At 37.8% G+C, this 16,020-nt stretch overlaps 1 protein-coding gene across 2 annotated transcripts in view; it reads left to right on the top strand.

The window, feature by feature from the left end:
* LOC128699572 (beta-1,4-glucuronyltransferase 1) overlaps window positions 1–16,020 on the top strand; it is a 68,382-nt gene that overhangs the window by 4,202 nt on the left and 48,160 nt on the right. For both annotated transcript variants that reach the window (XM_070099431.1, XM_070099432.1), the window contains exon 2: window positions 15,577–15,732. In XM_070099431.1, coding sequence (XP_069955532.1) covers window positions 15,577–15,732 — 156 coding nt within the window. The remainder of the gene's footprint in view (window positions 1–15,576; window positions 15,733–16,020) is intronic.

Below are 16,020 nucleotides of genomic sequence, written 5' to 3'. Positions count from 1 at the left end.
ATGATTTAAAATTGTATTTAGATGCTTTAGGTAATAGATATGATTCATACAAATTATATTACAACAAATATGAAGGAGATTTGTTAGTAAACTGTGTAGATGAGACTGAAGTAGATCTTATGATTAATCAGTATTATGAATTAGAGGAAAAGATTCTTTCATGTAAAAGTCAGGCCTTGAATAAATTAAAATGTGTGAACCAGGCAGTTAATCAGTCTGCTCCAACAAATAAGATGTCTTTGCCCAAACTCCCAGAATTATGTTTACCTATATTTAATCCTGGTGAAAATTGGGAGGAATTTTGGTCAATTTTTAAAGCAGCTGTGCATGACAGGAGTGACCTAGCCTGTGTAACTAAATTATTTTACCTCAAAGGACAGGTAAGAGGAGATGCTCACATACTCATACAAGCCTTTCCCAATGTAGATGACTCTTACAAGGAAGCAGTTGACTTGTTGAAGGTAACTTATGGTAATATAGAACAAAGTAGGTTGGATCTAGTGAATATCATTGTTAATTTAAAATCTCCAGATCACACTTACAAAGGTTTACAGCAGTTTAGAGTTAAACTGGAGAGCACTCTCAAAACTTTAAGTAATAAATATAATCTGAAGGAATCAGACTGGTTATTGAGTGCCATGGTACAGAATAAATTAAACTATAAAGCCCTTGAATGACTCTCGAACAACTATCACAAGGGTTATTTTAGTCTGGAGGAAATAAGACTAGGTCTACAAAAATTAATTGTTCAGTTGCAGACCAGCCAACTAACTCATTTTAAAGATGCAACACATAATAACTCCGAGGTATCTATCAAGTTTCACAAAGGGAAAAATTATCCCAATGGTAATAATCAAATTTCATTTCCTAAAAATAGTTGCATAGGTGCATATCAAGTAGCAGGAATCAGAAATAATGATTCTCCACAAAGTAAGAAGAATAAGTACCCTCCTATGAGTATCCCAGTTAATAGGAAACCAGTCAAAGAAAAGAGAGATTGTCTCCTCTGCCAGGGTACTCATTTTTCTAAGAATTGCATTACATACAATTCATGGAATGACAAAGTTGAAAGATTGGAGGAACTTGACAGATGTATCAGGTGTTTAGGTAATCACAATGTAAAGGACTGTTATGCCAAATTAAACTTCTGTTATCAATGCCACAAAGGAAGACACCATATAGTCATGTGTAAGGGTCTATATGATAATGTTGATAATAATGATAATGTTGACAATCCTGACACAACAGTAGCTAATGTAAAAATTGCTGCTAATGTTAATAATGATGGTTTTACTGAAGTAGCCTTACCTGTGTTACAGGTAAAAATTGATGATAAAAGGCATAAATAAAAAAATGTAAATGCATTATTGGACCAGGGATCCCAGCGTGCGTTCATAAAACGTAACTGTCTTGATGGTATGAAAGTACAGATGGGAGATCCCACAACTTTAAAATTATCTGGTTTTCTCTCGGATAAAAGGTCTCAATTGTATGACACTGTTTATGTAACTGTCAGGTTGGGCAATGAGAAAAAACGTGTTAATGCAGTAATTGTAGATAGACTTCCAGAGAAAATAACTACAGTAGGGCTTAGTAAAGCTACAGAGAGACTTTCACATAATGTAAATTTAGCACCTTCAGATGTAAGTGATGATTCTGTAGGCCCAATAAATATTTTGATAGGTAGTGACTATTATGCCTCCTTTGTAAAGGGTATTGTAAATAAATGTGGTGGCACCCTTTTGAAGACTGCAGGAGGCCATGTAATGTATGGTAGGATTTCTCGTAATAATAATTCATGACTAGAGGAAACTACAAATACCATAACTGTGTGTCTTACTCATGAAATCGTACCCCAGTATAATTCTTCCATAGAGGATGGTGTTGAGCCAGTGCATAAATTGTGGGAATTAGACAGCATTGGAATAAATGTAAATGAAGAAAGTCCAGACGATTCTTTTACTCAGGAGCAATACCTGAGAGATGTAAAATTTGAATCTGGACAATACTGGGTGCGACTTCCGTAGAGACTGAACCATCCAGAATTGCCCACTAATTACAGAATGGCATATGAACAGTTAAAGGCTCAGCTCCGCGAACTGAGTAAGGCACCAGAATTATTAACTGCCTATAATGATATAATTGCTGAGCAGTTAATTAATAAATTTATAGAAGAGGTACCTCCTGAGCAAGCCAAAATTTATGGTCACTATTTGCCACATCACGGAGCGAAGAAGGATTCTAAGACCACTCCTTTGAGGATTGTGTTTAATTGTAGTGCCAGGAGTAACAAAAATGTACCTAGTTTAAATGACTGATGACAGGTCCGTCATTGACGGAAAAATTAGGAGATATCTTATTAAATTTCAGAGTGAAGCATTATGCCTTTCCGGCTGACATAAGTAAAGCTTTCCTAAGAGTGGGTTTACAAGAGGCTGACCGGTATTGTACCCGCTTCTTATGGCCTGAGAATCCTAGTGACCCACTTAGCCCTCTGAAAACCTTTCGCTTTAGGAGCGTATTATTTGGTGCTACATCCAGTCTGTTCCTACTTCAAGCGACGATAAATGCACACCTTAAACGTACGGAAAGTCCATTGAGTAAAGTAATGAGCAAACAATTTTATGTGGACAATTTCCTGGGTGTGACGTCAACTGAAGAGGAACTGTTAATGACTTATGGAGAGGCTAATAAAATAATGCAAAGCGCAAATATGCCTCTGAGGGAATGGAATAGTAATTCGTCCAAATTAAAGGACAAAATAAGTAAAAATTACCCTGGAGATGAAGTGCCAAAATGTAGTAATGTACTGGGTTTAAATTGGGATACTGAGAGAGATTTGTTAATGTTAAAACCTAATAATTACAGTATTCCCAATAAATTAACTAAGAGAGTTTTGCTTGCTGAAGTTTCCAAATGTTTTGATGCACTAGGTTTAGTGTCACCCCTTACTATAAGAGGGAAATTATTAATTCAGGAAGCATGGAAACTTAAATGTGCTTGGGATGAAATTCTACCTGAGGAATTCATTAACAGGTGGGATGAATTAATTGGTGATTATGAAAAAATTCCAATGTTGGAGTTCCCACGCCAGGTGGTTAATCCAAATGGGAAAAATGTACTCCACATTTTTTGTGATGCTTCAAAATTGGCATATGGAGCAGTTGCTTATCTTCAATGTAATAGTGTTATTTCTCTTGTTATGTCTAAGGCTAAAGTGTCTCCAATTAAATCACGTACCTTGCCTCAGTTGGAATTAACAGCCATTTATGTAGGTATCAAACTAGCTAATTATATAAGAAATAAGTTGCATGAGATAAATATTAGCGACACTGTAATTTGGTCTGATAATGAGGTATCCTTACAATGGATTCGTAATGGAAACAGTAAAATTGTGTACGTACAAAACAGAGTCGCTGAAATTAATCAGATGCAAGAGAAGTATAATAGTTTGGGTCAGCATATGTTAACATTTAATCATATGCCTGGGGAGGAGAATCCAGCTGATTTCTTGTCTCGAGGTTTACCTTGTGCTATACTTGTAAATGCTGTATCATGGTTTAAAGGACCGAGCTGGTTGGTAAATAAAGCTAATTGGCCTGTACAAAAGGCGTATATTGCTCCTGTTGAAATTATTGTGACCACCGCTCCAATAGTTTGTCCTCCCTTAGCCATTGATATAAATAGGTATTCTTCTTTACCCAAACTAATCAATGTAACAAAGTTGGTGTTTAAATTTCTAAACAAGATGAATATTTCATTTAAGTTTTCACATCCTCTTGAATATTGGATAAAGAGGGTACAGGAGGAAATTTATGGAAATGAGATTAAATTGATGATGGAAAGAAAAATTGTGAAAGGTTCCATAATAGAGAAATTGGGACTGTATTTAGAGAACAATGTAATTAGGTGCAGAGATAGGTTACAAAATGCTGAATTGGCTGATTATGCTAAACACCCTATCTTACTGCCCAAAACTCATCATCTAACATATTTAATTGTGCTAAATGCCCATAAAAATGTAATGAATTGTATTAGGGAAACTTTCTGGATTCCACAAGGACGGCAAAGTGTAAAAAGTGTGATTAAATCTTGTGTAATATGTCGCCGTGTGGATGCCAGATCCTATATGTACCCAGGTCCTCCACCATTGCCAAAGGAGCATGTACAATTAGTGAAACCATTTGATGTAACAGGTGTAGACTATAGTGGTCCAATAATTTTAACAGGTACTTCAAATGGTGTTCCACTGAAAGTGTATGTTTGTTTGTTCACCTGTACTGCTACTAGGGCAGTTCATTTAGAAGTGGCACAGGACTTGTCTGCAGAACAGTTTATGCAGCTGGTTCGAAAATTTGCAGCTAGGAGTTCCTGTCCGAGATTGATGATTTTGGATAATGCCACAAATTTTATAGCAGGTGCTCAACATTTGATAGAATTAAATAATAGTAACGATGTTCAATCTCTGTTAACCCAGCGAGGGTGTACCTGGAAATTTATTACTCCTAGAGCCCCTTAGCAGGGGGAGCTGTATGAGGTGAAGAGGTGTCTCCGTAAAGTGCTACACTAGAAGAGAATTAATTTGGAAAAATTCCGTGCAGTGTTAGTGGAGGCGGAGAATCGTATAAATAATAGGCCTCTCTCGTACAAGAGTGATACACATGATGCAGATGTATCAACACCTTCTCACCTAATATGTGGAAGGAAATTGGAAGCTGCCCCTGTCTATAGAGATAATCCGGAAGAAAGTGATGAAGATTACAATGATGCGGCAGTGCTGTGTAATAAATTTAAAATGTTAAATAAAGTAATTGATCATTGGTCTAATGTGTGGCATAAGGAAAATCTTCTTACACTATGTGAACACTTTTATGGTGCGACAGAGGCAGTAAATCGACAGACCATTCAACCAGGTGACATTGTGTTAATTGACACTGAACAACATCGAGCATTGTGGCCTCTGGGCAAAGTAATGACATTGTACCCAGATGCACAAGGTGTTGTCAGGAATGTCAAAGTGTTGTGTCGTGGCCAGGAAAGCTTACACACTTAATAAATTGATTCCCTTGGAATTAGGTGTTCAATCAAACGTAAATGAAAATCTGAGGGAAAGTGACACAAGTGATATGGAAGATAACGCAGACCAAGTGATGCCGGAAGATGAAATCGTAGTAAGACCTACTAGGAGAACAGCCACTTAAGCCAGAACTGGCTGGAATCGTCTCCTAAAGGAAGGAGTAATTTGAGTCGTTTAGCAACGAACTCCGGCTGGCTGCAGTGTGGAAAATACTGTATATTTTCCGGAAATATGGTAATTTATATGTAAATAGATGGCCATAGTGTATTTAAAAGAATTATGTTATGGAAAATGGGAAACTGGACCTGCGCCTGCGCAGACAGGAAGAGTTGCCATTTTGTTTGAATTTGGATTAGAAACGTTGGTGTAATGGGAAGAATTTTTCGTGCTCTTGAGGTTAAAATTGGGCTGACACCTCTCATATAGGAAACGAAATTGTTGGATGTGCATTCCTGCATAACTTGAGATATCCGACGACTGGACAAGACAGCTCCAGGAACCTCAGATAAGTCTTATGTAGTAACCTGGCCAGTGTTATTTTCATAAATAGACAGTGAGGTTTTCTGAGTATGATACACATTAATCTCCAGTTAAATTGGTGAGTGATTTTTAAGATATTCTCCTTTTGTTATGTAATTGTGTTTACATATAATCATTCTTTAATTTAATATACAGTCCACAAATTTATATATTTACCAGCATTCCTGGTGATGTATATTTCATTTAATTAATAGGTCCAGAGCAACTTGTGGATATGACAGTGGTAGGTATCGAAGGGGGACATTTTTTGCGACCTAGGTGTCCCAAATTCGTACTTGTCTAACTGATAAATAATAATTATCTATGTTCATTTACTGTTATGTATATAATGATACATTCAACTAAATGAAATTTTCCACAGATATATTTAACTTGACACAGTTCATTATGATGGTTAATAGATCTGCTAGTTCGTATCTATACTGCTCTGGTTTTTTAAAGCTAGTTTCCTAGTTCCTTTCTGATAATGTTTCGTAAACTTTTGCTCACGTAAAGAAAATTATCTTCAGCCTTCTCATTATTAATTTGTTTATTTAATGTAACATCTAAGAGATCTTGGCAACCCAAGATCTCTCATATCTCATACTTGGCTCATAATTAAGCTAACTCTTCACCTCACTGTGCTCACTGATACATAATATACTGAACTCCCTCACCAGGTTCAATTTTTGGTGTGATTTGATAAAGGTCACTGAGTCTGCGAAAGGTCGTTGGTAAAGGGTCGCTTTATACAGAATTTGTGTCTTTTACTGTTGTGACTGTATGGTATTTCCATCCATCGTCACTGTCTACTTGAGACGCTATTCTAATTTCTACATTTTCTTGCATTTTACATATATAAAAAGCTCTGAAAAATTAATCAAATACTGAGTCTTTGTCTTCTTTGTTGATATCATCAATCAGTGTCGTACACTAACTCAGCAGTTTATATTTCATATAAGCCTTATTATCCTATTTTCAAGGAGTTACTGATTGTTCATTCAAGGTGGTTTAGTTGTCTTGTTATCCCTCTGTCGTATATGTGTATCAATAGTTTTTTTAGTATTTACAACTGTATATTTGAATTTCTTCTACTTTGACCATATCTAATAAATAAAAACAGTTTATTTATCAAAGGCAGCTGCTGGGTAGTTTGGGACTGTGGAAGTATTAATGTAGGAGTCACAGCAGATAATTAATTTGAATCACATAATGTTGTGGTCACTGCTAGGAAATGTTTTCCCGGCCTACCCGGATTCTTTCAGGTCTCTAGTCCTACATAATGTATATTTACCTGCTTGCTTCGTGATCTCTCTTACGTGGAAACATAAACACATACGCAGTTTAATGTGATCCTTTATTGACAACGTTTCGCCCACACAGTGGGCTTTTTCAAGTCACAAACAGATCTACCTGGGGTGGAAGGTACGGGAGTATTTATAGTCAGGTTCAGAATGTTGAGGTCAGGTGGAGAATGCTGCATCTGATGATCTACCGGGTGGGGTTATAGAGTCTTGGGTAGCTTGGCAGGGGTATTGGACAAGTTGTGAGTAGACCTTCTGCAGTGTTCTATGTTCTTATGTGGGATAGCAATGAAGAAGTTTCTTGGCGAGTGGTTCAGCTATGTTATAGAAGCCGTTGTTCTGGTTGAAATTGTTGGTTATAGAGATAAGGACTCGCTGCATTCTGAGGAACTCAGAACAAGGGAAGAAACTTCTGCACACCATACCCAGCAACCCTGACCTGCCAGAATGTACGGCCTACCAAAAACTCACAAGCCTGGTATCCCACTGAGGCCCATATCTTCGGGAATAGGCAGTGCTCCCCACCAACTCTCAGGAATTCTCTCAAAACACCTCTCCAAACTCTTGGGCACTATCAGTCCAGCACATCTCAAACACTCGGGTGATCTTCTCAATCGCATTCGCAACATCAACATCAGGAACAAGAAACTCTCCAGCCTTGACGTAACTTCCCTATTCACCAAAGTACCTCCTCCACAAGCCATCGATCTCCTGCGCAGAAAAATTGACGCTTCACTTGATCTTCCTATTCCAGCCAGCGATTTCATCGACCTCGTTGAACTATGTGTCGGCATTACGTGTTTCTCTTTCGAAAATCACCTCTTTCAACAGATTTTTGGTCTACCCATGGGCTCGCCACTCAGTGCCGTCCTGGCGAACTTATACATGGAACATCTGGAAGCCGAGCGTTTCTCCACCATTATGTTGACGACATTCTCCTCATAACTCCCAGGCGCTTCAACGTTCAAGCTCTCCAAGACAAGCTCAACCAGGTCGAGCCCTCAATCCAGTTCACACTTGAAGAAGAAGTCGACAACACTCTTCCTTTCCTTGATGTTCTTCTCTGCAAAACTGACCATGAACTTCGTTTTAAAGTCTATCGAAAGCCAACCAACCAAAACGATCTTCTCCACTTCTACTCTCACCACGACACCAAAACTTAACGTGGTGTAATTATAGGCTTCTTCCTGCGCGCACTCAGAATCTGCAGCAATGAGTTCCTTGAGAAAGAATGCACTATAATTGAACAAGTATTTTCTAAACTCCACTATCCTCGTCACTTCATCAGAGACTGCAGACGGCGGGCATTAATTAACACACCCAGAGAAGACACTGCAGAGTAGAGATACATAGTCCTCCCCACCAACTCCATTGCCAGACGTGTTTCCAACATCTTTTCCAATACATCATTCCAAGTATCTACCTCCACAACCACGACCATCAAGGACATCACCAGTAGTAGACAGGACAAGCTTCCATCCTCTGCAGGGGTATACATAATCCCTTGTAATGACTGCAACAAATTACACGTGGGCGAAACATTAAGAGACCTCCAAACACGTATTTCAGAACACCAATATGCAAGCAGGACTGACGATACAAGGAATGCCTGTGTACAACATCGCAATTCACACAACCATTTAATTAACTACAGAAACTCAAGACTTATCGCCACAGAAGACAACACTCAATACCGAAGAATCCTGGAATCATCGTTTATCTCTATAACCAACAATTTCAACCAGAACAACGGCTTCTATAACATAGCTGAACCACTAGCCAAGAAACTTCTTCATCGCTATCCCACATGAGAACATAGAACACTGCAGAAGGTCTACTCACAACTTGTCCAATACCCCTGCCTAGCTACCCAAGACTCTATAACCCCACCCGGTAGATCATCAGGTGCAGCATTCTCCACCTGTCCTCAACATTCTGAACCTGACTATAAATACTCCCGTACCTTCCACCCCAGGTAGATCTGTGTGTGAAAGTTAAGACACATGTGCAACATCTGGATATCTTTATTGTAGTAGACGTTTCGCCATCCAGTGGCTTTATGATAAAGCCACTGGATGGCGAAACGTCTACTACAATAAAGATATCCAGATGTTGCACATGTGTCTTAACTTTCATATTGTCGGTATTTTATACCTTTCTTGCACAGATCTGTGTGTAACATGAAAAAGCCCACTGTGTGGGCGAAACGTTGTCAATAAAGGATCACATTAAACTACATATGTGTTTATGTTTCCATTGTGTCGGTATTTTATACCATTTATTTTCATCTCTCTTACGTATATTCTAATTTTTTAATAACTTAAACCCCCACCTATAATTGATGTATTATGATTCATTATGGGTTTAATGAATCATAATATATCAATTATGTAAAGTACAATTAAAATTATCTTACCAAAGTGTCATATTTCAACATATTAAGAGTCACATGCTTCAGTATCTTGACCATGACTCACGAAATCGTAATGACAAGATTGAAAACAAACCATACCACGGTCGGGGTTAGAACCCGCGATCAGTGGCTAACGCGTCGGTCTGGAGTTTTATGACTCTCTGATCGCGGGTTCTAACCCCACCCATGGTATTATTTCATCTTGACAATATTTGTCAGTATATGTGATAGAAATATATCAGCAATGAATTTAGGCAAATTTACACTCATGAGACGTTCTGAAATTTATCGTAAGCCAGGAATTTTATAACGCTTCTGGCGAGTTAAATATGTCCCAAAATAATATTCAGAAGGTTGTACATACGTCTATTATATACTATATGTGAAAACATCACATAGAATACGTGAGGATGCATTGTGCCAGGAAGCATTCAAATCCGCATATTTATTACCAGTAGCGTAAAAATATATTGCAATACGGCCGCTTTTACCCTCGCCAGGAGAGTCCAAATTGCAGGAATATTTTCAGCACTATTTTAGACAAACAAAAATTGGACACTGGTTCTATTTACATTGTGGTCATTCTCTGGTTCTTCTTATAGTATATAAAAAATTCTAAAAAATATTTTATCTTCATTTAATTAGTTGTGTAAATGTATCTTGCGTTCCTTCTTTCTTGTTAGTTAGTTAGTTAATTGATCAGTCACTTGGTTAGAAATTTGTTAGATAATTAGATGATTATTTTAATTGACTGTTTTTTTATTTTTATTATTATTGGTTTTATTTATTATTTATTTGTTATTTATTTCTTGTTAATTTAGTTATTTAATTAGTTTGTTAATTGATTAGTTGACTGGTTTGTTATTAATTTAATTCGTTGGTTAATTTGTTTTCAGGTCATTTATTTAAATTATTGGTTTGTTTTCTTGCTTTCTTGCTTCCTTTCTTTCCTGTATGCTTGCTTGCTTGCTTTCCTTCCTGCTTGCTTAGTTGTTTACTTCCTTGCTTTCCTTCTTGCTTGCTTGCTTTCTTTCCTGCTTGCTTAGATGCTTACTTCCTTGCTTTCCTTCTTGCTTGATTGCTTTCCTTCTTGTTTGCTTAGATGCTTACTTCCTTGCTTTCCTTCTTGCTTGCTTGCTTTCCTTCCTGCTTGCTTAGTTGCTTACTTCCTTGCTTTCCTTCTTGCTTGCTTGCTTTCCTTCCTGCTTGCTTAGTTGTTTGCTTCCTTGCTTTCCTTCTTGCTTCCCTGCTTTCCTTCTTGTTTGCTTGCTTTCCTTCCTGCTTGCTTAGTTGCTTACTTCCTTGCTTTCCTTCTTGGTTGCTTGCTTTCCTTCCTGTTTGCTTAGTTCCTTACTTCCTTGCTTTCCTTCCTGCTTGCTTGTTTGCTTGTTTGTCTCTTAGTGAGTTAATGAATTATTTTGGATAATAACAATGTGTTATTTTGTTATATAACTTCACAGAAACATTAAATTTATTTAACTAATAATAAAGTACTGCAAGATAAGGGATTCACTTATAATTAATAATTCATTACCGTAAATAAAGTTATGGAGCCTTTAATTAATGTATATTACTTTTAAACTTGACTAACCTTTAATGATAATTTACCGACAAAGAATAATTCCGATGCCTCCGTAAATGTAATGTCGCTAGATTATTTTGTATTAATTTTGGAAGAATTACCGATAATATGTTTGGTAAAAGGACACAAGTGCAGCTAATGTGGCATTTTATTGTTATATTATTTGTCACATTTGTATATGAAAAATGGGAAACACAACTAATTTAGCAATAGAGTTGTGGATTAGCAATAGAGTTGTGGTAATGTGATAAAGCTTACTTGGAATACATTTATGGAACTTGTGGGTGAATCCTCTTCCCCCCCACCTTTTTTTTTCTATTTCTCGCGTTTCATGAAATTTATTCAGAATTGCTCGTCCTATTTCTTCAAATGTATTTAGGCTTCCATGGGAGGACAGGTATGTCCAGGTAGTAACTTGGAAGTGCTTCATGTAATGGATTTTGCATTTATACCTCACTATTTGGTTTTGCTTAGAGAGAAGGGCATAATCTTTCTCATCAATAATTTATCTGGTAAAACATTAAAGTTCCGAAGTGGTGAGAAGTTAACTGATGCTCAAGTTATTGATAAAAATCATATTGGTTAGCCGTTCCATCCTGTTGTCCTACGATCCCCATATCGGTGCTCCTAATGTTATTGATGCTGTTGTTCTTCTGTCTTGTTCCTCGGGCCAGAGTGAAGCTTCAGCACGTTTAATCATAATGATCTTACAGCAGTTAGATAAGAGAGCAATAAGGGAAAATTTTAAAACTCTTCACAATGGTCTTCTCTGCAGATAGAGACGATATTAGGCTATGCTGACCCAAAACAACTCTCTTGTTCTGCTTATTGTACTGCGTTAAAGTTAAAAGAAAATCATCAGGAAGAAGTGTCAAATAGTGTAGAAAGAGAACGCATCTGAACTAGGCTCGTCTGCATGGCTTTCACCTGCAGAAGTAGTTAAGACACTGAACCATATAGACCTCTTCTGTGTGGATAATTGGAAAGTCTATGAAGATCACCACTGCAGGTAGTTACCCAGTACCTATAATGCAGTAAATTTTATTAATTTTATTGTTAGATGTGCTTATTGTGCTATCCCGATAGCAAAGTAAGACATTTTCAATTGAAAAGGATGTGGCATGCTAAGAGTATGTTACAATTTATTCGGTGTATGTCACACTCCCTTGTAGGCTGCCTCCCAACCTGCAAACTGGGTGCTAAGAATTTAACGATAAACAGGGTAACCCTCGTTTTAAATTAGTACCTTGGTTCATTGGCCAATCACCTCCAAGTCAGCAAAATCTGAAGCAACGAAGTTTATTCAGGTATACACAAATACAGTTACATAGATTATCATACATAGCAGCATATGTGTAGAGAACCTGGGATAACCCAAAAAAAGTCAGACAGTGACTTATTTCCATTGGGGTGCTTTTAATACCTTATTATTATACTATAAAGGAGATAATATTTTATTATTATACTATGAAGGAGATATACTAGGAATAAGGTAAACTGGGTTAATTATATTTACATGTGTGTTAGTTAAAAAAAAATAAATCATTCTCTTCCCTTTCTCTCGCTACATTCATTAGGTACTTTTTGGCACTCTTCTTGAACTGGTTCATGCTATGACTGGCTTTGACATGTGCAGGAAGTCTGTTCCATTCCTGTATTGCTGTAGAAAATTGGCAGCAAGATATTCTGGACACTGAACAATTTTATAAACAGGATTTAGCTTCAGTTGTTTTACTCTGTCTTCAACATTAAGCATATCCAATTGTTGTAATTCATCCTGGCCTACATGTTCTCTTGGACCGAGGTCCATGACCCAGGTCCGGAACTCAGGTCCAGGACCCAGGCCCAGGATGAATCTTACAATTTTGTTCTGGGTGATTTGCAGTCTATCTTTCAGCTTTTTTTTTTTTTTTTTTTTTTTTTTTTTGGTCAAAGCAGAGTACCATGAAGAGCAAGCGTAATCCATATGGCATTGTATCTAGACATAGGGTCCTGCGAGCCTCAGTAGGTAGACACTGTGCTTGTCTATACAGGAACTTCAGTCTGGCATTCGCTTTCTTTACTACACTGTTCCCTATCAATTCTCCTGACATGCATGGGTCAAAGGGGATTCCCAGATATTTTACTGATGAAACCAAAGTGATGGGCTCCCCATTACACTGGACATTAAAATTATTTACCCTTCTCAGTTTATGTTTCCTGCTGAAGAGAATGGCTTCAGTTTTCCCGAGGTGTAATGATAGTTTGTTGTCTACTAACCATTTGCTGCTGGACTCCAGTTCCAGTGTTAATACATTAGCTATATCTTGTGGGACTTTACCTGACACTAACAGAGCACTGTCATCTGCATACAGTAGGAGTTTACACTTGACACTGATAGGCATGTCATTGACATAACATAATAATAAGGGACCCAGAATGCTACCCTGGGGACCTCCACATGCTATCGGCAGGGGTTCTGATTCTGTTTTGTTGATTTTGACAGTTTGTTTCCTGTTGCTAAGGTAGGACTTAAACCAGTCTACGGAATCTATACTGAAAGCTTGAAGTTTATTACATAATATATTGTGGTTGACAGTATCGAAGGCCTTTTGCAAGTCTGAGGTTACAATTCCTATGAGGTTCCCTATCGACTTTTCATTTCTCAAATAATCCATCAGATTAATTAGGGAGGTGTCGGTTGAGTAAAATCTTCTAAAGCCTGACTGGTAACTATGGACACTGTTGTCATTAAGATACTTAACTACTTTACAGTACACCGCCCTCTTTAGAATTTCGGATATCACAGGCCTATAGTTGCTGACATCAGACCTATTTTTCATGAAGATAGCAGTAACTCTGGCCTCCTTGTACCCCTCTGGTACTGTATTAGTGATGATGAACAAATTTATTATATGAGCAATGGGGATTGACAATTCATAGGCACCATCTTTTAGGAACTTAGACGGGATGTTATCTGGGCCAGTGTTCTTAGTTGGATTTAACCTGTTTAGTTCCTTTTACACTTGCCTGAGCTGCTGGTTGATACGGCGCACTCTCTCTGGCTTCTGCTTTTGCAATCTTTTGTCACCATGTGGTACACTTATTATTCAACCTCTGTACATAGTGTACATGTATATATCTGGCAAATTATATATGGTGAAAGAAATACAGGTTATATACTATTGCTGAGTTTGTTCCACTTTGAAACCAATTACTACCAAGTCGCAGGCTATACTATACCAGTGTTCGTAATAGAGGATGACTTTCAGTTTCACAACGGTCCTGAGTTGCTTCCAGGAAATTATCAACTTCTTTTTTTTATTCCTGTGTTAGGGAACACATTTTCTTGCACATCGTTGCACTGATTTATGTTTTCTTTCATCTAGTTTAGTTTCTCCTCTGACGGGTGAATATGTTGTTCCAATGGCTGATGATTTCGTCGTTTTAATCATTGGTATGAAGGTAGTAGGTTGGTAGACAGCAGCCGCCCAGGGAGGTACTACCGTCCTGCCAAGTGAGTGTAAAACGAAAGCCTGTAATTGTTTTACATGATGGTAGGATTGCTGGTGTCTTTTTTTCTGTCTCATAAACATGCAAGATTTCAGGTACGTCTTGCTACTTCTACTTACACTTAGGTCACACTACACATGCATGTACAAGCATATATATGTATATATACACATCCCTCGGGGTTTTCTTCTATTTTCTTTCTAGTTCTTGCTCTTGTTTATTTCCTCTTATCTCCATGGGGAAGTGGAACAGAATTCTTCCTCCGTAAGCCATGCGTGTTGTAAGAGGCGACTAAAATGCCAGGAGCAAGGGGCTAGTAACCCCTTCTCCCGTATAAATTACTAAATTTAAAAAGAGAAACTTTCGTTTTTCTTTTTGGGCCACCCTGCCTTGGTGGGATACGGCCGGTTTGTTGAAAAAAGAAAAAAATGAAGGATAACAACTGCACCCATCTTGTCGGCTGTTTTTGTTTGGGATTAAGTTTTTAAAGGCTGTGATATAGCTTCTATGGATGAAAGGAGGATAGGAGACGTAGGTTCTGTAACAGCAGCGGTGATGAAGCCTTGTAGAAACTTTGGAAAACTGAGTTACTTAAACGGTGGTTTCTAGTGATGGTGTCTAGGTGATTTCTTTTAAGAACTTCGGTAGCAGACTGAAGGTCCAGACTGAGAGCTTAAATAACAAAAAGTCACAATACCGTGACTGGAACGATACACAAATAACCCGCACATTAAAGAGAGAAGCTTACGACGACGTTTCGGTCCGACTTGGACCATTGACAAAGTCACACAGTGTGACTTTGTCAATGGTCCAAGTCGGACCGAAACGTCGTCGTAAGCTTCTCTCTTTTATGTGCGGGTTATTTGTGAGAGCTTAAAAGTGGTTTGATCAGATTGGGTAGATTTTAAAAGTGGTTCTTATTTACTTTGTGGGTGAACCTTCTTCTAAAGTGCTGTATATGATGATATAATAAGCACCACAGGACATTATGGCAATCTATCATAGGTTTAGATAATAAAAAAAAATAGAAAAATTATATTTTCGTACGTTTTGAAGCATATCTTCTGAGGAAGTCATTGCCATGCTTATCAAAGCATGATATTGCTTTGTTGTTTGTTCGGTTATTTCATTACTGTGGTATGTTATAGCTATGTACTGAAAAGTGTATAACAGATTTGCATTTCCGCAGATGGGCGGACGTCGGGTGTTCCTACTGGTGAATCTGCTGATAGTGGTCTTAAACGCAAGTCTGGGAATCCTGATGAACCTGGCTGCGTTCACAAGGGGTTCATATAGACATAAGTACTACCTCAGTCTCCCCTCAGAGCAAAGTAACCTCTCAGTGGTAAGTCTTTCACTTCTTCTCTGGCAACTCTTCCCTGCTACAGTTTCTCCTTCGTGTTATTATACTTCTGGGTTCCATCCCCAAAGGAATAAGGTTTATTAAGACGTGTGTGGGAGGGATGGAATGCTCAGTCACACACACACTTAAAAATGCACAGTGACAGCTTGACTGGGCGACCGAGAGAGGACACAGTATATTGTTGAAGTTATTCATATACATAATTTAGACAAAATCATCTTTATTACTACATTTTAGAGTAACTATAAATAAAGTCACTGTTGCCGTGTT

This window comes from Cherax quadricarinatus, chromosome 67, assembly GCF_038502225.1.
Source record: "Cherax quadricarinatus isolate ZL_2023a chromosome 67, ASM3850222v1, whole genome shotgun sequence".
Lineage (NCBI taxonomy): Eukaryota > Metazoa > Arthropoda > Malacostraca > Decapoda > Parastacidae > Cherax > Cherax quadricarinatus.
Note: the sequence above shows the minus strand (reverse complement) of the source record. Positions and strands in the feature narration are given on the sequence as shown.